Here is a 25,327-nt window from a genome sequence, read left to right on the forward strand (position 1 = left end):
GAAACCAGTCGGTTTGAATCGATTTTATTTTTTTTAAAAAAACTATTTTAAATTTTTTTTTATAAAAAAAAAATCGAACAAAAAATTATCACCTTTGCTTTTTTACACCTTCAATATAAAAGACAATGAAGGCAGACATTTTTTCAGAATATTTTTTACAGCTAATTGATTGAAAACAAAAACGAAGAAGGTTTTTATTTGCGTTTTAGAATTATTATTATTTTTTTAAGAAATGATTTCAAGTGACTCTTTAAGTAATTTAATTCAAAAGACTATTAAATTAATTTCTATGCTTGCAAGAATTTCAAAATGCCAGCTTTTTCACATATAATATTTCCAACCGCATGCTTGGAAGCTTCTTCCTTTTCAGTTTTTTTTTTTTAAATTCCCAGCTGCTCCCACTGTCCCTTCCATATCTCCAAAGTATTAAATGATGCAAATTCTGCGAGGCAATTTAATATTTTCAACAGAAGGGGAGGCATGTGTGAATTATATTCTCATGGAACTATGCTGTGTTTCCCTTCATTTTTTAATACCCATGTTTCCTCACTTCTTTTTTTTTTTATTTTTTTTCCCAGCAATTTATTTACTATTACAAGATCCCCAAAGAAAATAGACAGTGCCCATTGGAGCCTTCTTGCTGGCTGATTTTTACCTTTTGGGAAAGTTAAATTTTAGAGAGTTGCAGACTCCAAGGTTTCAGTAGTGGTTCCCGATGAATAGACTTTCACATGGCATTTTCTTGCAACTTAAAAAAAAAAAAGAAGTCTCAAACTGATAATTTCTGTGTACAAAAGATAGAACAAATTAATTCATAAAAAATATATTAAAAAGATTTTTTTTAAAATGTATTAAAGAAATATATTTGTTTATTTTTAAAATTTTATTTCTAATATCAGGATATCAAAATATTTAAAAATACTAAAATAAATTTAATTTAAAGTAAAAAAATTAAAATACGATGAAAAGCCTGTTTAAGCACTGTAAAACCTTGATGTAGGAATTTGCAAATTACATAAAGCGGCTAGAGTCACAGCAATCAGTGTCACAGCTCAATTCTCAACTGTAGATTCTGAATATCACAATCACAGTACTGTCCCGTCAAGGTCTCCCACCGACCCAATCACAATTTATTCTTAACCTTTTTTTTTCCTTAAGCCTTGGGTTTTATATTCATTAATTATTCATTTAATAATTTACAAACTAATTCCCTGTTTGCCACCAGAATTATACGAATACCTGCTCCATGCATCATGGTCGTTAATCACGCACTCGGATGTTCAAACATCAATCCGCCATCTCTCGTTCCAGGGTTGAATGGGGCCCATGCTCAGATGGTGCGAAATCAATCACCATATAAATGGGCCCACACATCATCATCTCTCCTTCTCGTATATATACCATACTGATTTTTTTTTTAAATTTTAAGAGGTATAACTTAATTGATAAAATCCTGAATTTGTTTTTTAAAAATCATCCGTTTAAGTTTTATAAACTTTAAAGCTACTAGAAAGTTACATAGTCATTAACTTTAAGATTCACAATTTTAGGACTCATGAAATTACTCAAGGTATAAGCAAGCTGACATGAACATTCAAACTAATAATAATAATAATAATAATAATAAAAAAACTGATTTCTCTTTTTCAATAATTAAGATTTTTCGGTTTTGGCAGGGTTAGTTATGTCCCACATCCCTCTACTATTGAGTTTTGATTAGCTACATCCTTATGTTACTAAGAGAAGCCCTCTCTTATTATTATATTAACATTTATTCACAAGAGAGAAAAAAAAAACAATAAATTATTGATTTATTCACGAAACATACTTGATTCAATCCATATGTTTTTTATCGGCGTGGTTTTCCGATTGATTTTCCATGTATTTTGTTTTATTTTATGTGTTCATGATTTTATAATCTTTGCATAAAATTTAGAGTTTTCTTTAACTTTTAAAAATAACATACAGAATCAGCTTGAAAAATAAAATATAGAATAAATTAATAAGAAATAACAGTTAAAAAAATCCAATGTTAATAAAGCAATTCAAGAAAAATAAATTCTAGCAATATAAATAAATAAATAAAAAGTTGAATTTTTTTTAATAATTCTCTTAGTGTTTTTTTTTAAAAATTTTATATCATTAAAAAAAAAACACTTTGGACCAATCTCTCATTTTAGGAGATTAGAGTATAATTTTCTTTTTGTATTTTTGTATTTTTTTGATGTATTAATATAAAAAATAAATTTAATAAAATAAAAAAAATATTATTTTAATATATTTTAAAATAAAAAAGCATTAAAAAAATAAATTCAATCATTACTGTACCTGACACCCTTAGCTAGCTTAGCCACAGCCCACCTCCATCTCCAGCTCCAATCTGCTAGTCAAAATTTGTGTCTGGCTTTTCTTTCTCATGGGATAACACTGTCACTTGTTACAATCCCCAAAACCCCTTTTTCTTTCTCTAATAAAAAAAACCACCCAAAAATCTTCATAACCAAAACCCCTTCCACATTCTTTCATTCGATTTCCATCTAAAATCATGGAGACAATCAAATGCAGATCACTCCCAAACAACAAGAGCAAGATAGCAAGAACATTCCAAAAAGTTATCAACCTCAAGACTGCAACTAGAATTGCTTCAAATAATGGGATTGGCATGTGTATGCTGACACCACACAACAAGTTCGATCAAGATGATTCAAACACCGCCTACAAACCTCAAAACACTAATAATCACAAGAAGAAAGATGCCAGGGCCAAGCGCAGAGCAGTCTTGGAGGCATTGCTGGCAAAGCTATTTGCAAGCATTACTACAATTAAAGCAGGTTACGCGGAGCTACAAATGGCTCAGAATCCTTATTGTAGTGATGCTATACAAGCTTCAGATCAGGCTGTTGTTGATGAGTTGAAACAATTATCACAACTTAAGCGTAGTTTTTTCAAGAATGAGCTTGACCTTTCACCCCAGGTTACTATGATGCTGGCGGAGATTCAAGAACAACAGGGCTTAATGAAGACCTATGAGATCACAATCAAGAAACTGGAAGCAGGTGTTGAGGTTAAAGATTCAGACATTGGTTCACTCAAGAAACAGCTTGATGAGGCCATAGCTTTTAACAAGTCTCTTGAGAAGAGACTAAATGCAAGTGGGCCTCTATCAATGTTCGACAACATTCGGTTTTCACTCCTAAATCCAACCCATTTTGTTCAATTCTTGCATCATGCTTTAAGGTCCGTGAGGAATTTTGTGAAACTAATGGTTTGTGAAATGGAGGTAGCCCGCTGGGATATTGAAGCAGCTGCAAAAGCAATTGAACCAGAAAACACTGTTTTCGCAAATCCAAGCCACAGGTGCTTTGTCTTTGAATCTTTTGTGTGCAAAACAATGCTTGAGGGTTTCAATCATCCAAATGAAGAGCTTCAAAGTGAACACTACTACTTCATTGAATTCAAAAAGCTCAAATCTTTGAACCCAAAACAGTTCTTGACTCAGAATCCAGACTCATCATTTGCACGATTCACAAGGGCTAAGTATCTTCAACTTGTTCATGCAAAAATGGAGTGCTCTCTGTTTGGGAATTTAAACCAGAGAAAACTAGTGAGTTCTGGTGGATTCCCAGATTCTGCTTTCTTTAATGCATTTGTTGAGATGGCTAGAAGGTTATGGGCCTTGAATCTCTTAGCTTTCTCGTTTGGTGAGGATGTCAGTATTTTTCAGGTAGCCAAGAATTGCAGATTCTCTGATGTCTACATGGAGGCTGTTACACAAGACTCAGTATTAGAAACCACCAACGCTGACACTGATCTCCTGGTAGCTTTCACAGTGGTTCCAGGATTCAAGATTGGCAAAACTGTGATACAGAGTCAAGTGTACTTGTCTCCGGCGAGTTCTTGATGTTCTCCCCCTTTGCTCTACCTTTTGTTTTGTATAATTTTGTAATATAAGTCCAGTGATTGCTGCAAAAACCTTGGTTTATGGTAGACCAATCAAATTATTTAGCCGATTTGAATCGATTTGGTCTAATATAAGCCGAGCTGTCATATCAAATCCTGTAGTAAAAAAAAAGATGGTTACAAGTTCATTTACTCTGGCTAGCGGGACTTGACAATTTTGCCAAATATTTGATCTTCACTCGAAGGTGCGGTTAGGAGACTAGACATGGTGGCGCGTGGGTTGAACATGCCTTGTCGCATGAGGGAGCATGGGATGTTTCGACCCACCTCCGAAAAGTGGTGTATGTTCATGTCATTGTATTATTGTAATGGAAAATCAAATGGTGTGGGGAGAAAATAGAAATTATCTTCATCAATTTTTGTTATGTATATGTCTTAGGTCAACATTTTCGAAGAGAAATGCATTGCATTGTGACTGAATTCAATCTCTTAATAGCCATACATGCTTTTGCTTTGTAGCCATGGGGTCACAGCCTTGGAGGATCTGGCAAGATTGGTAGTGTTAGCTAGCTGTTCGTCTCGTTCGCTGGTGCTTTCAGGTAGGGTCAAGCAGCACAGAGCTTTAGGTTACTGCCATAAAATGACATTCTTTTAGTGAGCATAAGGTCCGTATTTAGAAAGTCTGAGCAATGAGCAAGGTTCACGAGCTGTGTGCGCAACATTGCCTACATCTGTTTGACTGCTAGCTAACACGCGAGCACTTCCATCTTGTGACCAGAACTCCAAGCATGGATAGCCATATGTAGCTCATCTTCTTGTTTCCTGCATTGAATCTGCATGGTCCCCATGCAGATCTAGACTAGCTTAAAATGAAGAAAAAAATGGAACCAAAAGCTGTGTCTCCTACGTAAAGGGAGCAATAGCCCACATGGTGAGATATGAATAAGGATGTTGGAAATGAAAGGATGAATGAGACAAGCTTCAACACTTAAAATGCCAATCAATAGTTTTATCAGAGTAGTTCAGCATGTCCAGAAATTAATAAATACATGTAGAAGAAATAAATACGTGGGTACTTGAGGCCTTGTTAATGCTCAGAGTACGGAGGACAGGCCTCCTGTCTTGTCCCCTGTATGGGCCAGGATTTCACCCCAACTTAGCGAGTCTATGGCTGTAAGAACGTTAAATTAATTAATTAGATGTTTTTATATGATTTGAAAAGTTAAAAACTTAAAAATAAAAATATGAAAATGTATTTTTTCAATTTAATTATATTTTTTTTATAAAATCTCATGCACCACGTTATCAATCATGTTAGAAAGAGACAGATAGAGCAGAAAATGGGAAAATACGAGAGAGGTATAATGCAAGGGTTATTTAGTTAAACTAATTTGATTAGTGTCCAGTAACAATTACAGATTACCTTGACCAGCATGGGTCTTCCTCGATGTAGTAGCTTTTTGTTACAGAATTTACTTTTTCACTAATCAAATCTTCCTATCTTAACTATTTCTCTTTTCTATTTCTCAACAACAAAAAAAAAAAAAGACGGAAAAGGATGTGAAATCATGGAAATACTAAGTTATAAACAGATTTAAAGGATTAATTATATAGTCTCAAAAATCACAAAGATTAATTAATCAGTTTCATTAAACTACGAAGACTAAGACATTATTTATTTGCTGGAAAGTAATTTTTTTTTGGAAAGTGGTTTTCTTGGAAAATGAATTCCTAAAAATTAAATTATTCTCTGATGTTTGGTAGTATCATGTAAAATAAGTTGAAAAATATTTTCCGGTGTTTAGCTATGTCATGAAAAATAAACTGGAGAATAAATTGTTAATATTTTTTTTCAAGTTTATTAAAATAACGGGGAATAAATCTTACAAATTAAAAAGTTAAATGAGAATAAAATTGAAAAAAAAACATCTAATTTCATAAATTATCTCAAATAAAATAAATAACAATCAGAATAACAGAGATCAAATCTAACAGATAAAAAAGTTAAAAGATGATGAAATTAAAAAAATTACAATTTTATAAATTATTTTTAATAAAATAAATAACAATAAAAAAATAAGAACAAAATCTGATAGATAAAAAATTTCAATTAAGAAAATGATAAGAGAAAAGCAAATAATAATCATAAAAATAAGGACCAAAGTTGATATAAAAATCAAATTCTAAGTGATGGAATTGAAAAAAAAGATTCAGAATAAAATATATAGCAATCAAAAGTTTGAGAATCAAATTTGATATAATCAACAAATAATATGATATTTCTAAATTTTTCACAACTTGTGAAAAGTGTTTTCCTCCTAAAATAAAAGGAAAACACTGTCCTGGAAACTAAGCCAAACTTTCCTTTGACTAGAAAGTGTTTTCCGTCGGGCAACTTTTCTAATGACAAACACAAAAAAGTTTAGAAAGTGATTTCTAAAAAACTATTTTTCATGAAATAAACAGGGTCTAAGTTACAATAGATTAGTAAATAATAACATTGAAAGAGAGAGAAAACAAAACAAAAAGAAAGGAGACGAGATAACTTGAATCTAAGCATTGGACTGAAAGAGGCTACTAAAATGTCTTAATCATTCAAAAATGATATAAAAAAATATCCACAAATGTCATATGATTGGGTCAAAATAAAACCAGCCTAACTAAACCAGAAAAAAAAAAAGAAAAAGAGGAGGAAAAAAAAAAGAAAAAAGAAGAAGGAAGGGCCTAACTAGACCCGAATGGAAGAAAGAGAAAGGGAAAGGAAAGTAGTAGAAGAAGGAATAGAAAAAGGAAGGGCCCAACAAGCCCTAAAGAAAGAAAAGATAATGAAGAAAAGAAAGAAAAGAAAGATGAAGGGCCCAACTAGGTTTGCAATCCCCTTTACAATAGGTAATTCATGTGGTTCGAAGGTGTATAAATGTCTAAGGATCATTGGATATAAATAATATTTTTTTTAAAAAAGTATTACAAAACACCTGAAAACACTCAATTGTTATTTTCTCCCTCTACACATTATATACATCTTTGTATTTATTTTTTCAACTTAAGCATTTAAGAATCTATTATTTTCAAAAAGAACCCTGTCTTATGAGAAAACATGGATCACAATCCAAGCTAAAAAAAGAAAAAGATATTAGCCCATCAAACCACCATGAAAAACCCAAATTCAATTAAAGAAATTTTTTTTTAACATTTTTAATAGCATCATTTATGCAAAACTGAATGAAAGTTAATTTATTCCTCTTTTTACATATTCTTATTTTTTTTTCAATTATAGATAATATAGAAATGTTAGAACATGATAGAGTAGCTGATCTTCCCACCATATTGAAGAATCAACCCTTTTAAACCTTCAACAAATAACTAAAAAGATGAAAAATACTCCTTAAGCCATTTAAGAATAGCTCAAAACACTGTCACTCCCTCATCCTTAACAAAGGGCATGAAAACCATCCCCACATGTATGCCTACTATTTCATGTAGACAATAAAAAAATTACATGAATGACTTAGCAGATATATTTATGGATTGGTGGGACAGGTCTACACTCAAAAAAAGATTAGATCACGTCAAACCAAAATCATAGCTAAAAAAAACTATAACTTTTAATTTAATCAATGGATTGTGTTTAAATGTTTACAGAAGTTTCTGAAGGTCGTTTTCCTTTCCAAACATCAAATCTCAAAAATCTCACCTAGGAACTTTTTTTTTGATAATTTTATGATTTTCTTTATAAACTGGTCGACCAGTTTAAACAACCATAAAAAATCAATTAGTTTTGAATTTAATTGAAGTCACAATTCACAACTCTAATATCAATTAAAATTTGTTCCTAACCATGACATTTTAGAAACATGATATTTAATTAAATATTAAAGTTTAAAACCATCATATTCAAAGGTGTGTTATTTCATCAAAACTTTTTGCTGCTACATTAATTTACTATTTTTTTTTAATGCTAATTGCCGAATTTGTCTAACGAAAACAGCCTACAAAATCATGGAAGACTGTGACGGACAACAAGAGTTCCAAAACAAGACAGCAGACCTCTTAGCATGCACAAGACAAGCGGTTTTAAAAAAGGGTCTCTCTCTCCAGTTCCTAGAGAATTTACAAAACCAACATTAAACTCATTTTTGTGCAGTACAAATGGCAGAAGCGGCCACAGTTTACAAACAGGTCTAGAATCAACCAACACTCCAGTAAGCATGAGCAACAATGTCGTCCAATGAAATTGATTCAAAATCAACTAAATTCCCAACTTCACTATAAAATTTACAGATTTAACGAGCAAAGGAATAAATTAAAAATTGTTCCAAAAAAAATTCACTCGAGAAAAAAAAAAATTAGAAGGAAAAAATTTGCACCGGTATAGTCTCTGTTCAACATGGCAACTTAAACCGTCTGATACCTGCTTCTGTTACAGCGGGAACCCCAACTTCCCGCCGTTTGAATTACCCAGGCAAGAATGCAGTTGAATATGAATGCCACCTACAATCATGTATTGGATCCTATGCAGCTGGACGCTTGCAATGCAATATTTATTTCTTTTAATTCCATGTCAGTCTTCCTATAAATCCATTAGGTCACCTGAACCCCTACATGTCTGAACTGATTAAAAAATATACTTCTTTAGGATTTCCCCAAGAAAAATCCCACTCTCTGAACTGTTCATGTTATGTCACAGACAAAAATCAAGCGCTTGGACATTTCTCAACAGGCCATCAATCAGGAGGCCATTAATGTCTCTTCCAACAAGCCACTTCCAAAAATGAGCAGAAAATGATTGCTACCCTCAATCACAGTCAAGCACGTTATTCTTCCTTGATCATCTTAAAGATTTCAAGGCGAGTTTCCAGCAGAGGGTGAAGGGTCGGAAGCTTCTGCAAGTGTTTCAAGCATGTTTATGACATCAGCTGTGTCATCCAAATAGTACTTGGCTTTGCTAGGTTTCTGACCAACAGTGCAAGCAAATACAGATTTACTGGAGTTAAGGATACCACTTGCTATTGCATTATCAATGCTTTCAAACATATCCTCATCTGATCTGTCATCCCCAATACACAATACAAAATCAGCCTGTCTTCCGCTTTCAGCCATTGATGTAAAGATCTTTTCTGCCACGGAACCTTTACTGATTCCCTGAAAGCGGCATGAAAATTTGCGTCAGGCTTCATCGTTACATTTTAGTCCAGAATAGATCACTTGATTAGGAAAGATGGACCCAGGTTATCCCAAACAGTAAAAGAATCAAGAAGAAAGGTAGGTGTTATCCCAAACAGTAAAAGAATCAAGAAAGGTAGGTTGTAGTTATGATTGAAGTTAACACTGAGCGTTTGCATGGTTCATTGTCAAACAAAATATCAGGGTCCATTCAATTAGTGGTGATATAACATCCACGATCAACAAGCTTTAATGTTTTCTCCTACTGAAATTTTAATGATCCGAAGGTTTAATAATGAACATTCAAACTGACTGATTATTAAACAATATTGACAATCAATAAGAAATCATGCAACTTTTATGGCATCATCACCGCAATTGCTTCAGAAAGAGAAATAACGACAACTGAAAAGGCCAAAACCCAACCAGTTTAGAAAATCAAGCCATAGTCCAAAAAAGTATTTTACCAACACTATTATTTTTTCCTTTTATAGCACAGCTTACAATTAGAAAGAGTGTTCTAGGAAACAGGTTTCCAGAATTTTCATAATTGCATGAATCTGTAATTCCCATTTGGCTAACTAGCTGCTCCTGAAAAAAACTTGAAATAATTTTCATGCTAAACATTAAACTGATTCTCACTCCCTAACTTCCAGCTTCTCCTCCGACCTAGGTTTGTCATAAGCTTACTTACCAGACTTGAAGTTATAAAATTGGTCTAAGGAAAATGAGAACAGTTTGCACTTCGTTCTAGCAATCAAAACAAATAAGATGGTATGCCAAAGACGTTCATTTCTTTCATGGTTGAAAAACAAATTAGTTGATCATCAGAACAGCAATTGACAGGAAATTGCATTCAGCTAGAAAGTTGGTAAATTGGATTTGAAGCAGAATATTTACCTGAGGCTTAACTTCCACAATAAACTGACCACTTTTGACAGCAACAGGCTCATTTGCAAGCACACTTTCAAGGTGGTCCAACATCTCCTTGGCCTGAGCAGCTCCAAAACCAGGATCTGCATCCCTGTGGTGCCAAACCAAAGCGCTCTCTTTGGTCTCGATGGAAGATCCATCAGTGGCTTCTGTGTATAATTTCATAACAGGCTCAGCTATTTGAATCCATCCAAAATCACTACTCTGCCCGCAGTTCTCCCAATCATCATCTGCAGACCACCTGACACATCATGATTTTTAGTCAAGCAGAAATGGAAGAACAATAGCAAACAAGAGAAATTTAGAACATACCTCACGAAGTACCCATGTTCAGAAGCAATTCCAAGTTTTTTGCAAGGAGCAAGCCACTTGCCTAAACTATCTCTTCCTCTTCCACTGACAACAAAGACAGTGTTCTTAACATCACTACAAAGAGTATTTATCATTGAAATGACCTCAGAACTTGGGGTCTTATTGACGGATGTTTGTGGCATTACAGTTCCATCGTAGTCCAAGAGTATAGCTCTTTTTTTGGACTTTATGTATGCAGATTCAATATGATCAATATTTAATTTTTTGAAATTACGATCAAGCGCAACAACTCTGAAACCAAAGCTTAAGCCAATTCCCCAGCAGCGCCTTATGAAATGGTCTTTGCAAGTCCTCTCCATGTCTTGGTAAAAGCTCCTTGACCAATATGCCACATCATGTGTGCTGACATACCTGTAATGCTTCTCATGTCGCAATTGTTTCTCAGAATCGGCAATTGAAATCGCCTCATTCATTGCTTCAGCGGTTGCTTCAATGTTCCATGGATTGACCCGAATTGCACCACTAAGTGAAGGGGAACATCCAATGAACTCTGATACAACCAGCATGCTCTTCTTGGGTCCACTGGATTCTGCACTAGACTCCGACCCAGAAACACCTTGCCTGCACACAACATACTCATAAGGAGTAAGATTCATCCCATCTCTCACAGCTGCCACAACAACACACTCTGCAATGGTGAAATATGCAGCTTTTTCACTGAGAGATACTGGTTGATCAATAAAGACAACTGGTTCATAGCCAGGTCGACCAAAAGTTTCATTAATCCTCCTGCAGCTTTCCTGTATTTCAGCCTGCAATTCCTCAAGATCTCTCCCTCGTCCCCTTGCAGGGTTTGTTATCTGCACCAAAACAGCCCTTCCTCGCCACTTTTGGTGTTGTTTCAGAAGCTGTTCCATTGCCAAAAGCTTCAAATTTACACCTTTAAAGATGTCCATATCATCAACCCCAAGTAAAACTGTCTTTCCTTCAAATTGTTGTTTTAGCTCTCCTACCCTCCACTCCTTGTCTGCAAGTTTCAAGACAGACTCAATCTGCCCCATATGAATCCCAACTGGCATGATTTTTATTCCAACAGTCCTACCAAAGTACTCCATTCCAATGTAACCTCTCTTTGACTGATATTCCAACCCCAACATTCGACTGCAACAAGAAAGAAAATGTCGAGCATAATCGAAAGTGTGAAAGCCAATGAGGTCTGAATTCAAAAGTGCCTTAAGAATCTCTTCCCTAACAGGTAAAGTCCTGTATATCTCTGACGAAGGAAATGGACAGTGAAGAAAGAATCCCATTCTCAATGCATTGAACCTTCTCCTCAAGAAAGTAGGCAGCACCATCAAATGATAGTCATGAATCCAAACATAGTCTTCCTCTGGGTTTATAACCTCAATCACCTTATGTGAGAAGATCTTATTTGCTGCCACATATGCCTCCCACAAAGATCGATCAAATCGCCCACCATGATTCCCCGAAAAAGGAAGCATATAGTGAAAAAGCGGCCACAAATGCTGTTTACAAAACCCATGATAAAACTTTGACAAAATATCAGGAGGTAGAAATGCCGGAACACAATTAAACCTATCCAACAAAACCTGCGAGACATCATCTTGTTCACTCAAGTCAACATCAGCCCGCAAAGAACCAACATATAAAACCTCCATATCTTCAGGCAAACCATCTTTTAAGTGCAATAACAGAGAATCCTCATCCCAACTAAAGCTCCATCCTTTATTATCTGGCCCACGCTTTGCTTTTACCGGCAATTGATTCGCTACAATGATCATGCGGTCCTGAACTACTGATGAAGGCACATCTGAGGCCGCATCATCATCAAGCTCGGAAATAACTCCCGGAACTGTCATTACACGAGGCAACTGCTTTCTCTCCCGAGGTTGACCCATTGCCGGAAAGTTACCTGAAGCTAGATCTAAAAGATTGGTATATGATCTAGACCCCATCTTCACCCTCTTTCTTTAACAATGCAGAACTACAAACACTACAACTTCTACTCGAAACTTACTATAAACCAAACCCCAGTATTGATTTCCCTTTGAAATCACTATAATTTGACAGGATCTGAAAAGGGTAAGAAGCAAGCACCATAATCAGAGATACAGTAATTACCAATCTTAATCCACACATGATTAATGGCTACAATCCAATTAAACATATAAATGAGATCCAAACATAGTAAATGATCAAGCAAAGATGAATTATAAAAAAGACTCAAACTTTACATTCGAATTCAACAAAAAAAAAAACCCCAGATTAACAAACTTTCTTGTATGAGATTAAAAAAGAAAAACTATCCAAAAGTTGAGGAACTAACCTTTGAAAGGCAAGAAAGTTTGCACCTTAATAATCTTTGGATCTGAAATGAAATATAATTAAAAAAAAAAATGTTATCTTTCACAAGAAAGAAAGAATGAATTCTAGGGTTTGGCTTTCGGTTCCTCTCTGTTATCTCAAGAGTCACATTAACAACCTCTCTCTCTTCTCGTCTCCTCTCCTCTCCTCTTTCTTTCTATCTATCCATGTAAACAATGTACTACTGCTAAAATACAATACAATAATAAACAATGTTTCTTGCTTTCTTTCTTTCTTTTGTTTTATGTTTTTTATGTTTTTTATTAATTACCAGAAAAAATATTACATAAGAAAGAAGAGGATAAGGTCCGCCAGTAGACTACCCAGTAACGCCAGCTGGCAAAGTGGAGTCTTAGGGTCACGCGCTCTTTACTCCCTTTCGTTAAGGCAGCTGCACGCGTGTCAGGTTTTAAACAAAGCCACGTGAGTAAGAACAATGTACTGCCCACGCGTCGTTCGATACCTAATCAACCAAGGTGAGTATCACATGTTTTCATTTGTAGCTTAATTGCTTTTATTGCTGGCCAATCATCTTCTCAGCCTCCTCACCACCTTCCTTTTTTCTTTCTTTACTTCGAGTGAAACTAAAATTATATATTATAATAATGCTATTTCATAAGAAAAAGAAAATATATAAACTTTTAGATAGGAATACACTAATAATTCCCACAATGATTAAGAGTTTCTTTTTTTTAAAACATTATTTAAAAATATATTAAAATAATATTGTTTTATTTTTAAAAATACATTTTTAACATTCATATATTAAAACTTTTTAGGAACACTCAAAAAATAATTTCAAAGAAAAAATCAAAATCTTACACTATAGGCTATAGGCTTATGTTGGATTTCTCCAAAAGCTTTAGATTAAACTAGTTTTTTTTTTTTTTTATGTACTGAGGTTGAAAATATATTTTAAAAAATAAAATAATATTATTTTAATATATTTTTAAATAAAAATTCCTTTAAAAAATAACATTTACTACCGTGCTAAACACCCTCGATCTCAGTTGGTGGTATAAAAATTGATCCGGAAATATCTTTATCTTTATCGGATAAAAAAGAATAAAAACATCAGAAACATCAACTCTTGTAATGGATGGAGTATAATTAGGAAGGACATACAAAGGGGGGGAAAGCAATGGATAAGATGGGAAAAAGCTTCAATCCAAAGTTTCATCCAAGAAAAGAAGAATGGATAAAAAAGTAGGAAATAGCGTGGTCCATGGAGGAGCTGAATATACCCAAGGGAGACCAGAAGCTTTCCATCCATGTTGATGATGTTGCCACGTGGATGTGAGAGTTTGTAGATAAGGTGATGGACGGAGAAATGATGGCGTCACCGACAACATCACCGTGGCGGCGAGCCGGGAGGTGGTTGGCGATGGGTATTCCAAAAGAAATGTTAGTTGGTGGGCAGCATGTGTGTAAATAAATTGAAAGGCAGTAGAATGTCATTCTCATCCCTGAAAAGTTATTGACTTTTTGATGGTTGCGTTGGAAATAGATAGGAGATTTGGGGGTAAAATGAGTGGCTGAGACGGAGGGCGTTGTTTGACCAATTTGCGCTCTTTACCTAATTTTTCTCTCTTCTCCTGAACAAGAAAGGTGGCGTCTGGTGTGGCTTTGGTGGCGGATGTGGTGGGAGGGAACCATTTTTTTAAAGGAAAAAAACAAACCCTAATAATTATATACTTCAATATTAAATTCACATGGCTGATAGGGTTTGTGAAATTACCATCAAACCTTGTTGTTGGTTTATGGTTGGCACCATCACTAAATAAGTATGTTCTCCACTTTATTAATTATATTTCCATTCCAAAACCTCACATTATAAATTCTAGCAACAGTGAAAAAAAAAAAAAACGTTGAAGAATTGATACTTTTAACTAGTATTGAGGACTAAACACAAACGGCAATAATTATACATGTTTTGATGTTTGATCCCCCCCCCCCCCCGGTAATTAATAGGTTGTTAGGGTCAATAAGGTATTTTTATAGGCTAATATGGGTTGACTTCGGTTTTTTTTGAGGTTTTTTTTTAAAATTGATTTTTTTTCAATTTAATCATTGAACATTTGATTTATTGGGAATTGGTCTTGTGTTTTTTTTCTTTTGCTTTTCTTTTTTTTGGTTGACAGGTTAATCTGGGGTAATATGAATTTATTTTTTCATTGCTTATTTTATTTTTTCTGATTTCACCCTTGAATATTATATTGTTTTATAATTGAGTATCATAATTTTATTTAGTTTGCTTTCAATGAGGTTACACCGATATCATGATTAAGTCATGGATTTGACATGCTAATCTTGGTGAACTTGGTTTTTTTTTTTATCTTTTTTTCTATTATCAATTTATTTATAGATTCATTTAAATTATTTAAATTAATTAAGTTTATTAAACACAATCGAGTTAATGACTCAAGTCTTAAATATTTTTAGCTTTTTTTTTTGAATGCTTACATCACCTTATCTTTATTTTATATTAAAATATTTTTAGTCAGATCCAGCGTAGCACATGCTATTATCTAGTTGAATAATAAATTTAATCATTCATCCAATTTATCTTTGATTCTTATTTTATTAGGTTGATTCTATTTGCGTTAGTTGATATAAAACTCACATTATTTTAATAAAAGTTGATATGGATACTTTAAAGTCGCCCCACTTGATTTAATTTTCATAAATTAATTGTGAAAAACATGGCATTCCGTTCTGACGCCACCACTTCGCTGGCCTGAGCAACAAAATTTTGTCAAACAGCTGGTCGAGGACAATAAAAAACACATACATGCACGGTGCGGTGTGCACGTACACAAGGACAGATATTGATGCTATCGTAGTACCTTTTTTTTTTAAGAAATTAATGACAGAGCATTTTATTTCTTTTAATTACATAATTATGAGTTTCAGTACAATAATAATAATAAAAAAAACTCTTTCAATGAGCTCCAATTCTACAATATATATTCTACATGCAGGTCGGAACACATTTTTTTAACGTGCAGAAAACAGTATTTAGGAGTTACTAATGTATCTTTCTAGTAGAAAAAACTTTTATCTATATATAAATGAATTTGATATAATAACATCATCCTCGTGAATTGTATTATAAAATTAATATAATCTCATAAAAAATAAATTAGAATAAATTATAAAAATTAATTTCTAATTATGAATGAAAAAATATATAAAAAAATCAAAATTAATCTAAGTTAACTTATCTAAACTGTAATATAAATCATGTGATTGAGATATTCTTATAAAAACTAAAACAAAATAAATTATGAAGTATAATTCTTAATTAATTTTATATTAAAAAACAAAATTAAAAAAATATAAAAAAAATACAAAAAATAATGAGGATATCAACAACAATTCACCTACTCTTTTAGTTTTTTTTGGTTAACAATAATAATAATAATTAATAATTTTATATATCTTGAAAGCCTTTTTTCTTTTAAAATAGATATAGATTAAACAAATGGGCTAACCTGTCAATCTAGCATCACAAAAATAGAATATATTAAAGGTATTTTTTGTAACATTTTCATAAAAATTACCAGGACTTTAGTGAAATCTGTACATTTGAGTATTTTTCATCATACATGAGAAGGAATACTGTGGCTTACTCTAATCTAAACTAGCTATGTATATGTTTATATAATCTCATTGGACATAATCACAATTTGTCAATAAAAGAACACAAGTTGTCAGCCATACAAAACATAACCTCTACCCATCAGCCAAGGTGTATCAGCTCATCTCCACCAATTTTTCCAGCCACAGCAGATCACCCACTAATAGCAATAGCGCAAGACTTTATAGTATCAACACCATCTCCTTGCCTCTGCCATTTCTTTTAAATCAAAATCCAACTGCCAACATCTAAGAAATCCTCCTCTCTCTACTGTGACCACCATCCACGGAGTAACATTGACCATCTAGGCATCCACTACCAATATTTCCACCCTTCTCCTTTAGCTGCCATTCAGCTACCATCATTAACTCATCACCAATCCCCTTTTCTCCACGACACAGTCACAGCTCCTTCACTAGAACCAAAGAATCACTACCTCAGCTGAGAGTGCAATCTCTTCTCTCCATAAGCAGACCCGAAATCGAACTACTGTCCCTTCCTCTTACCAAAATAGCAGCATATCTCATCATAGTCCAACCTCTTCAATTAACCACCACTAGTGCCCACATCGGTAACCACAACATTAGCCTTTCTTTACCTCAACAGATTTAAAGGAGATGAAGTACATACTTTAATTGTGAAGTCCGTACTATTTAAAGAAGCTGACAAGAGATCTTTGAAGCTGTTAAGCCTCTATTGTAGAAGTTTGAAGAAGTTATTCCAGATGATCTACCAAATGAGATACCTCCCATACGTGATGTCCAACACTAGATTGACTTGATATCAGGGGTTAGTCTTTTGAATTTACCGTATTATGGAATGAGCCCAAACAAAAGGGAAATCTTAAGGGTGAAAATAAAAGAATTACTGAAGAAAGAGATGATTCAAAAGAGTTTAAGTCCATGTGTTGTCCTTGCTTTACTTATATAAAAGGATGGAAGTTGGAGCATATGTGTTGATATTCATGCTATTAACAAAATCACTACAGAATACATGTTTTCAATTCCACGATTGGATGACATGCTAGATTAGTTGTGTGGTGCAATAGTGTTTATGAAGATTGACTTGAGATTCAGATTCAACCAGGAGATGAGTGGAAAACAACTTTTAAGACAATGATAAGCTGTATGAATGGTTAGTCATGCCTTTCAGGTTAATGAATGCACTGAGCACATTCACGAGGTTGATAAACCAGGTTTTGTGACTTTTACAAATAAATTCATTATGGTTTATTATAATGATATCCTTGTGTTCGATCATAATGAAACATCATATTCAACACTTAAAGAGTGCTCTGGAGGTATTGCTGCTATAAAATAAGTTGTTTGTCAACTTGAAAAAGTATAGTTTATTCTTAAGTTTTGCTGTAGGAGCTGTTGGAGTTGAAGTTGACAAGGAGAAAGTGAGGGAAATTCATGATTGGCCCACGCCTAAGATAATTAGTAACGTGTGGAGTTCATGACTTGGCTATAAGAGATTTATTTGGAATTTCATTAACATTGTGGCATTGATCACTGAATGTTTGAAGAAGAGGAAGTTTTAGTGGAGCGAGGAAGAAGAACAAAGTTTTGCCTCTGAAGTCTAGTTTCGTAGTGAGATTTTGGTTTTGAGTGTTTGAAGGAGTTATACACTAGAGATGCTGATTTTCAGAAGATACAAAAGAAGTATTTTAATGGTCGAACTAATGGAGATGTCGATATACATGATAGTTGTTTAATGAAAGGTAATCAATTGTGTTTTCCTTGAAAATCCTTACATGAGAAATTGATTCAAGACTTGCATGGTGGAGGATTAAAAGGTCCTGGAGAAAGAGACAAAACAGCTAAATGGGAATCACAAAACACTAACCTTTACTCCGGGGAGATATTTCCATGGAAGACAATAATTTCCATCTCTGGTGAAGACAAAGCAGTTATGCTATGCAGCCCCTCTTCTGGGGTGAGATTGAAAATAAGCATCTTTTCTACTGTTTGCTTTGGATTTAACATTTATTAACAAGAAGGTAATATGCCATTTGCTTAAAAAGCAATACAAGGGACTGCCCCTTCATATTAATGAGAGTAAAAAAATGTCTTCCCATGCTTGATCCACTATTCATTCTTGTTTGACGCCGAAACCTTGGACTATTGAATTCATAAAGAACTAAGTCGGACCCCAAGTTCCGGGGAAAACAAGGGCCAATTCCTCTTCATGTGAGACAGGCGACAAGAAACAATTACTAGAACACTCCAAAAACCAACAATGAGGCCGGTCCATCTAGTCCTCGAGAGATATAAACAATGTAAATCTTAATGCATTCGAATCAACACTCTTCTCCTCTAATTCCTTGTACAAAATTTTTATTGCACTCAGAGAGACTCCTAGCTAGCTAAACTAATGTCCTCAAAGGAAGGAAAGGTTGTTGTTGATTTGACCGCTGGAATAGTCGGAAGGTGGAAAGAGACGTATCAATGGATACCGATTTTCGGAGCTTTTGCTACCGTTGCTATGGCATTTTCTGCTGGTGCAAACAATCTCACAGCTCCGGTTGGACTGTCTCCTTTTCTTTTTTCTTTGTTCTATTTTTCTTCAGCAATACGTGCGTGGTAAACAAGTATTCTGTTTACATAGAAAATACTCTAGGAAGCATGTACAACCTATTTCAGGCTCAGGACACAAACTGCATGAGCTTATGTTATTTACTTTAATATTTTGTACAGATTATAAAGTTTATTGAATTTTGAATTTGCAGTTTTCAACACCAGTCGGATCAGGAGCATTGACTCTCTTGAAGGCCTCAATAATCGCTTGCCTAATCTATGTTCCGGGAGCTGCCTTTACAAGCAAGAGCACTGTCGATTCTTTATTTTCTGATGTGTGTAAATGAATATTTGTCCATAAACATGGTCAATTAAACACTATGAAATGCTCTTTCTTTCATGAACTAATATGGCTGTGTCATTGCAGTTTCTCAAAGAAAGTCAACCAGACGCAGGATTTTTGATGTGGAGCCTGGTAGTTGCTCTAATCACTGCAGGTACTCAATGACAGTCAATTTAAATTATTGGTTTACATTTGCTCATTTCACATTTATCAATCTTGATGCCAAGATTATTTATTTAACAAATGAAAATGTTAAAAAGAGAGTTTATGATTTGTAGAGAATAGTATAAAACCATTCTTGAAGCCCTATCCAACAATTTTAAGCTTTTGGCTCCCGGATTAAAATTGTTCTATGACACGATGTTAGAACTTTAATAATGAAAAATCACGAATTTAAATTCTATTACTTTATTTTTTATTATAATTAAAATTAAATAATTAAGCATAAGCTAGTGATAATACTTAGCATTTTATGTGATTTTGAATGCCAAGCTAACAGCTATATTATTGTACATTTTTTTTTCTAACTTCCATCGGCCTTTGATGATATTGGCAGCGATCTGGCTTGCAGTTGCAACCTATTGGGAGTTACCAGTCTCATCTCAGCAGTCAATACAGAGTGCCCTGTTAGGAACCATCCTTGTCACTGAAGGTTTTGGCTACATACCCTTATGGAACAAGGTAGAAAAACCTATATTTATCAGTCAAAATGTGTAATTGATGAAATGAAAGAAGTATTTATATTTTTGATCGTTAAATTCCTCATGATCACATACTAAATGACTCTCCGGATCATTTCATTTCCCTCTTTTCTAATCATTCCTTTTGTGCATACTCGCATTATAGTAGAACCTTTTAATGTAATTTCTGTGGTTTGGCATTCAATTAGACACTTCGATCTTCATTCTTATTCTTCAGCCATAGTTTGATCATGCAGAGTGAAAATCACAATTTTAATGGTGGAGGACTCCTCTGGATATCTCTTGAATGGACACTTGCTCCATTAATCGCCTGTCTATGTTCCTACATCTTCTTCAAACTCTTGAGGGCGTTTCTTCTTCGATCAGAAGATGCAGAGAAAAGGGTTCTCATTTTCCTCCCTATCGACTACGGAATATCTACTGGACTACTTTGCCTCTTTGTCATATTTCAGGTGTGCTTTTTTAAAAAAAAAATACAAATTTAACATCATGGACAGCAAAAAACTCAAGGTTTCTAATTCTCTTCTCCTCATCCACGCAGCCCATTATGTTAAGGAGGACATTTCCTCCTAGGCAGGAGAGGATCCTGTCGTGTTTAGTAGCTGACTAGTAGCAAATTTTTGTCTGAAGTAACACAAGCAGTGTCTAATTAGATAGATAGATGAAGTTTAAACAAATGTCAAACAGGATAGCATGAAACCTTATTTTTTGTTTCTGTTACTTCTGTTTGATTTTCTAAAAGGGAAAGCATAGTTCAATAAGATAATCATGCTTTTGCTTTGTTTTCCATTGAGTTACTCGCATTACTCACTTCATAATGGGATGCAGATCAATGGAAACATTATATTTATCAATACATGGCTTACTATAGTTGCTGTTTTGGTTGCTACACTTGTTGGAGCGATATTGTCATTGGTAAGGAAACATAACCTTAAGTTCTGCTATCCACTGCATGTTCCAATCATTCTTTCTTTTTATTCTTGTCTAGGACTGAATTTAATTTTGCAACAGGTTGTGATAGTTTCCTTGACCATAAAGAAGTCCAATGATATTCCAAATTGTAAGTCCAATAAGAAAAGCAGATCGATCGATCATCAATGCATAGAAATTCAGGATAAAACAAGTTCAATAAAAGATGACGAGAAGAACCACGAAGATATCGAAGAAATGTTGAGGGATTTCATGCAGACTAGAGTTCTTGAGACAGTCTATGAAGAGGAAGAGAGGAGTTGGGACTCACCACTACCGGATAAGATCCATGATTCTCAACAGCAAATTCAAGATTTTCAGCAGACACAATCAGCCTCTCAGAAAAGTTCTACAGATAAATTAACACAACTCAAACAGTTGCTTGAATCTACTCCAAATAGGTTGGTTCAAACAAGGAACTTCCAGAGGATTGAGAAAAGAACATTAACGTCGGATGCCTCTACATATATCAGAAAATTTGCGATTTCGATTATACGCCCTGTAGGTCTTCTCTTTATCTCCTATCACAGTTCTATATCATTCTTTAGAATGATAGCATATCTTAATAATTTGGTTCTGATGTTAAAGGTTATAGAGTATGACAGACGAACTCTTGTTCGACATGCTTTAGCTGAAAAATATGATGAAATGGAAGATTTCTTCAGCTTCCCACACCTCCTTGCTTCATGTATCTTCGCGTATGTTTACTCTGTCTCTAAATGAAGTAGAAGTTCTCTTTCGTTCACATTCGCCTCATGCCTTCATGTACATCAATACAATCTGTTGGTATGCTGCAGGCTTCAATTTTCTATTGAGGTTGCTGCCATTGCAAGCCCATATGCAGCTATCCTTGACGTGTTTGATCATAGAATTAAATATCTAGGGAATGGGGAAGATGTGGTAAGTTTAAAACCATAAATATCTCTGTACTTACTCCATCCTTTTACCGTAACTTTTCTCTTTACTGGTTTTTGTATAACTATCTTGCAATGACCATGCACATGGTAACCAGGAGTATGTGCATGTGAAATGGTGGTTTAGAGCAATTAGCGGACTAGTTGCTGCGATGGGATTTTTCCTATGTGGATGGCGCTTGACTCGATGCCTAGGTGGGAAGCTAACTTACATGAGTAACTCAAGAGGGTTGGCATCGCAGCTTTCCTCTGTGGCAGCAGTGATGATGGTCACTAGAATGAATCTTCCTGCTTCAAGTATACATGCTTTTGTTGGATCTCTTTTAGGAGTTGGAATGGTCGATGACATTCGGGTAAGGTTTCCTCCTCGTAAATAATGGCCTAATCTCTAAAACCAGCATCAAATTCCATATCAGATTGCAACTGAGCATGGAATTGTCCGAGGCTAAACAGAACATGCGTCATATATATGACATTCTTTTTAAGAGGGATTATGATGAAAAATGTTGTATCGTCATGCAGAATGTTAATTGGAAACTTGTGCTCAAGTTCCTCGGTGGATGGATCCTAACAGTAATATTCTCTTGTGGGATTGCTTATGTGATCTTCTCAGCGTCTGTACGTTCACCAGGATATGTAGTGCCCTGACGTCGCAGTTTTTAATCATTAAATTATGTTCAACGTTTACTACAAGCGGGATTGATACTACTCATCCAATTTCCATGTTTGCTCCTTCAATTGGCGTACGACTTGTCATGATTGATTGGAAATGTAACCAAACATATATTAGCACAGCGTTATAACCATATGAGCTTAAGGGTGTTTAAGATAGCAGACGAGATTGTTTTTTAAATTATTTTTTATTTAAAAATATATTAAATAATAATATTTTTTAAAAAATTATTTTTGATATCGACACATCAAGTTTTAATAAAAAAACAAATAAAAAAATTATAAATAAAAAAAATTCAAAAATTAGAAAAATAATGATGCGTCAAACAATGCCTTAACATTTTAGATACAAGTCACAAATGAAGATATTTTTTTTTTATTTTGATCTCAACTTTAAAATATTAAAAGAAAGAAAGAAATAGGAGATAATTGACGTGGTATATAAGAGGATTTTGTTCTCTTTAGAAAAACATGAGAGGTATTTTTAATTGATTATCCAAACTCTATAATCAATCTGTTAATATTATGTTAAGAAAAAAAAGACAACCTCAACAACTAGAATTAAGTGGTGAGAATATCCGAGAAGCAAGAACTACTTTTAGTGACTTACTAATTTTTAACTTTTAAGAATATATTTGTCAGTATGGTAGTGATTTGATTGTTTTTTAAATAATTTTTTATGTCAAAATAAATATCAATAATATTTTTTTATTTTTTAAAAATTATTTTTGATATCAGCATATCAAAATGATCCAAAACATACAAATTATATTAATTTTAACAAAAAAAATAAATTTTTTAAAAATATAATTTTTACCATATTCCCAAACGGTTTCTTAAAATTTATGTCCCAAAGCCTTTTTCTATGGCCAGTCCCCAAGTGAAAACCTTTTCTCATTTTTTCAAGAACTGAAAAATTGAAAGTAATAGTAAAAGTAAAGGATCCCACAATTACGAAACCCCCACACTAAAGTATGGAGAAGAAAGCAAAGTTGCAAGTACGCGAAGCCACCGCTACAAGCAAAGAAAAAGAAAGATAATTTTCAGCCTTTTTTTTTAATTTGATTGTTTTTGTTTTTCAAATATTTTTTATTTAAAAATATATTAAAATAATATATATTTTTTTAAAAATTATTTTTGATATCGGCATATTAAAATAATCTAAAAATATAAAAAAAAATATTAATTTAGTAAAAAATGTACCTGTTCATTTTCTTACTTTTACTAAACCAACATCACTTGATATCTATAATCTATAACCACAACGGAGCGCAGGAAATGCAACTAGTGCAATACTAATTTGCATTTGCATGAAAATTAAGTTGAATTTTGTTGTCAAAACAAATTTTGTGTTTAAATACTCCCCAAAGCTATTCTCAAAACAGAAAATCATAGTTGAATCCTCTTTTTAATTAGCGCATTTGACACTATCAATTAAAGGGAAAGAGAAATAAAAAAAAAAAAGCTTTTTTTTTCAGGTTCAAGATTTTGCGGTTGAAAGCATATATAATTCCAAAAGCCAAACCCCTCAATGGCTAAATTTCAATTTATATGAATCTTAATATTGGTCCAAAGCTTATCCAGTCCACCACTCAATCTTCTTGCTGACTTTTTTTCCCAAAAAGCAAATTGATGTTGCCTACCTAAATAGCTTTTTCCGACCACATTTGATGGCATGCTAGGTGCATTCATGTGATTGGTTATATATCCCATCTTTTTGTATGGAACCTTTTAGGTTCTTTATTAATTTGGTGATCGGTACACCTTTATGTTACCATCATGGTGTTAGCTATACGTAGTCAGAGTGATGAATGATTCTTTGCAGCTGCTTTCCCTCTTTTTTTTTGTTTTTTTTTTAAAGCTGTTTTGTTTTTTTTAAAGCTGTTTTGTTTTTTTTTTAAATATGTTTTTTTTTAAATTTTTTTAATTTTTTTTTTTTAATGTTAAATTTTTTTCTATTTAGTTATCAAACTTTCATGACACGGGTTTTGGGTTTGACGGGTTAACCCAGATTTTTTTTCTGGTTTACTTTTTAATTAATTATTTTTTCGAGTGCAGTCCAAAGTGAAACGCCGAGCTGTTTTTTTTTTTTTGCTTTGTTTTTTAAGCTGTTTTTTTTCTTTATTTTTTTTAATGATTTTTTTTTGTTAATGTTAAATTTTTTTCTATTTAGTTATCAAACTTTCATGACACAGGTTCCGGGTTTGACGGGTTAACTCGCATTTTTTTCTGGTTTTTCTTTTTAATTAATTTTTTCGTTTAATTTAGTTTGTTAATGTTAAATTTTTTCTATTTAGTTATCAAACTTTCATGATACAGATTCCAGGTTTGACGGGTTAACCCAGCTAATTCTGGGTTAACCTGTAATTTTTTTTTTCCTATTCAGTTATCAAACTTTCATAAATAGCTAAAAGGAATCAGTGTTTTACTGTGGACTGCACAGTGCAGTCCACAGTAAAACACTGATTCCTTAGGCGTTTTTGTTTTTGTTTTAAGTTGTCTAAGACTTTTTAGTTGTTTTTATGCTTTTTGAGATGTTTTTTTGCTTTTTTCTTTGTTTTTTTTAATTAATTTTGTTTTGTTTAGTTTAGTTTGTTAATGTTAAATTTCTTTCTATTTAGTTATTAGATTTTCATGACACATATCCCGAGTTTCACGGGTTAACCTGGTTTCACGGGTGAACCCAGTTAATTCCGGGTTGACCCGTCAATTTTTATTATTATTATTTTCATAAATATTTTTGTTTAATTTAGTTTGTTAATGTTAATTTTTTTTTATTTAGTTATCAGACTTTCATGACATAAATACTGGGTTTAACAGGTTAACATGGTTTGACGAGTTAACCCGGATTTTTTTTTCCTTTTTAATTAATTTTT

At 33.4% G+C, this 25,327-nt stretch overlaps 3 protein-coding genes across 4 annotated transcripts; 2 read left to right on the forward strand and 1 right to left on the reverse strand.

Moving 5' to 3' along the window:
- The first annotated feature begins 2,349 nt into the window (after nt 1–2,349).
- LOC133698843 (protein GRAVITROPIC IN THE LIGHT 1-like) lies at nt 2,350–4,325 on the forward strand. The gene has a single exon (XM_062121931.1). The coding sequence runs from the start codon at nt 2,546–2,548 to the stop codon at nt 3,899–3,901; it is 1,356 nt and encodes a 451-aa protein (XP_061977915.1). The 5' UTR covers nt 2,350–2,545; the 3' UTR covers nt 3,902–4,325.
- Nucleotides 4,326–8,109: 3,784 nt separating this feature from the next.
- On the reverse strand, nt 8,110–12,940 carry LOC133698805 (probable alpha,alpha-trehalose-phosphate synthase [UDP-forming] 7). Of its 2 annotated transcripts, XM_062121879.1 has the most exons (4): nt 12,656–12,936; nt 10,309–12,402; nt 9,964–10,237; nt 8,110–9,042 (listed from the first exon to the last, which is right to left on the reverse strand). In XM_062121879.1, the coding sequence occupies exons 2-4, from the start codon at nt 12,282–12,284 to the stop codon at nt 8,743–8,745; spliced, it is 2,550 nt and encodes an 849-aa protein (XP_061977863.1). In that variant the 5' UTR covers nt 12,285–12,402; nt 12,656–12,936; the 3' UTR covers nt 8,110–8,742. The 2 variants fall into 2 exon arrangements, with proteins under 2 accessions (XP_061977863.1, XP_061977864.1); XM_062121880.1 differs by lacking the exon at nt 8,110–9,042 and having other exon boundaries at nt 10,114–10,226; nt 12,656–12,940.
- Nucleotides 12,941–18,709: 5,769 nt separating this feature from the next.
- Nucleotides 18,710–22,427, forward strand: LOC133700137 (phosphate-repressible phosphate permease pho-4-like). The gene is made up of 11 exons (XM_062123688.1): nt 18,710–18,859; nt 19,065–19,187; nt 19,280–19,349; nt 19,752–19,876; nt 20,133–20,348; nt 20,725–20,811; nt 20,908–21,366; nt 21,454–21,581; nt 21,678–21,765; nt 21,878–22,132; nt 22,302–22,427. Exons 1-11 carry the CDS (start codon nt 18,710–18,712, stop codon nt 22,425–22,427), a joined length of 1,827 nt encoding a protein of 608 aa, XP_061979672.1.
- Nucleotides 22,428–25,327: the final 2,900 nt, after the last annotated feature.

Source organism: Populus nigra, chromosome 7, assembly GCF_951802175.1.
Source record: "Populus nigra chromosome 7, ddPopNigr1.1, whole genome shotgun sequence".
NCBI classification, from domain to species: Eukaryota; Viridiplantae; Streptophyta; class Magnoliopsida; order Malpighiales; family Salicaceae; genus Populus; species Populus nigra.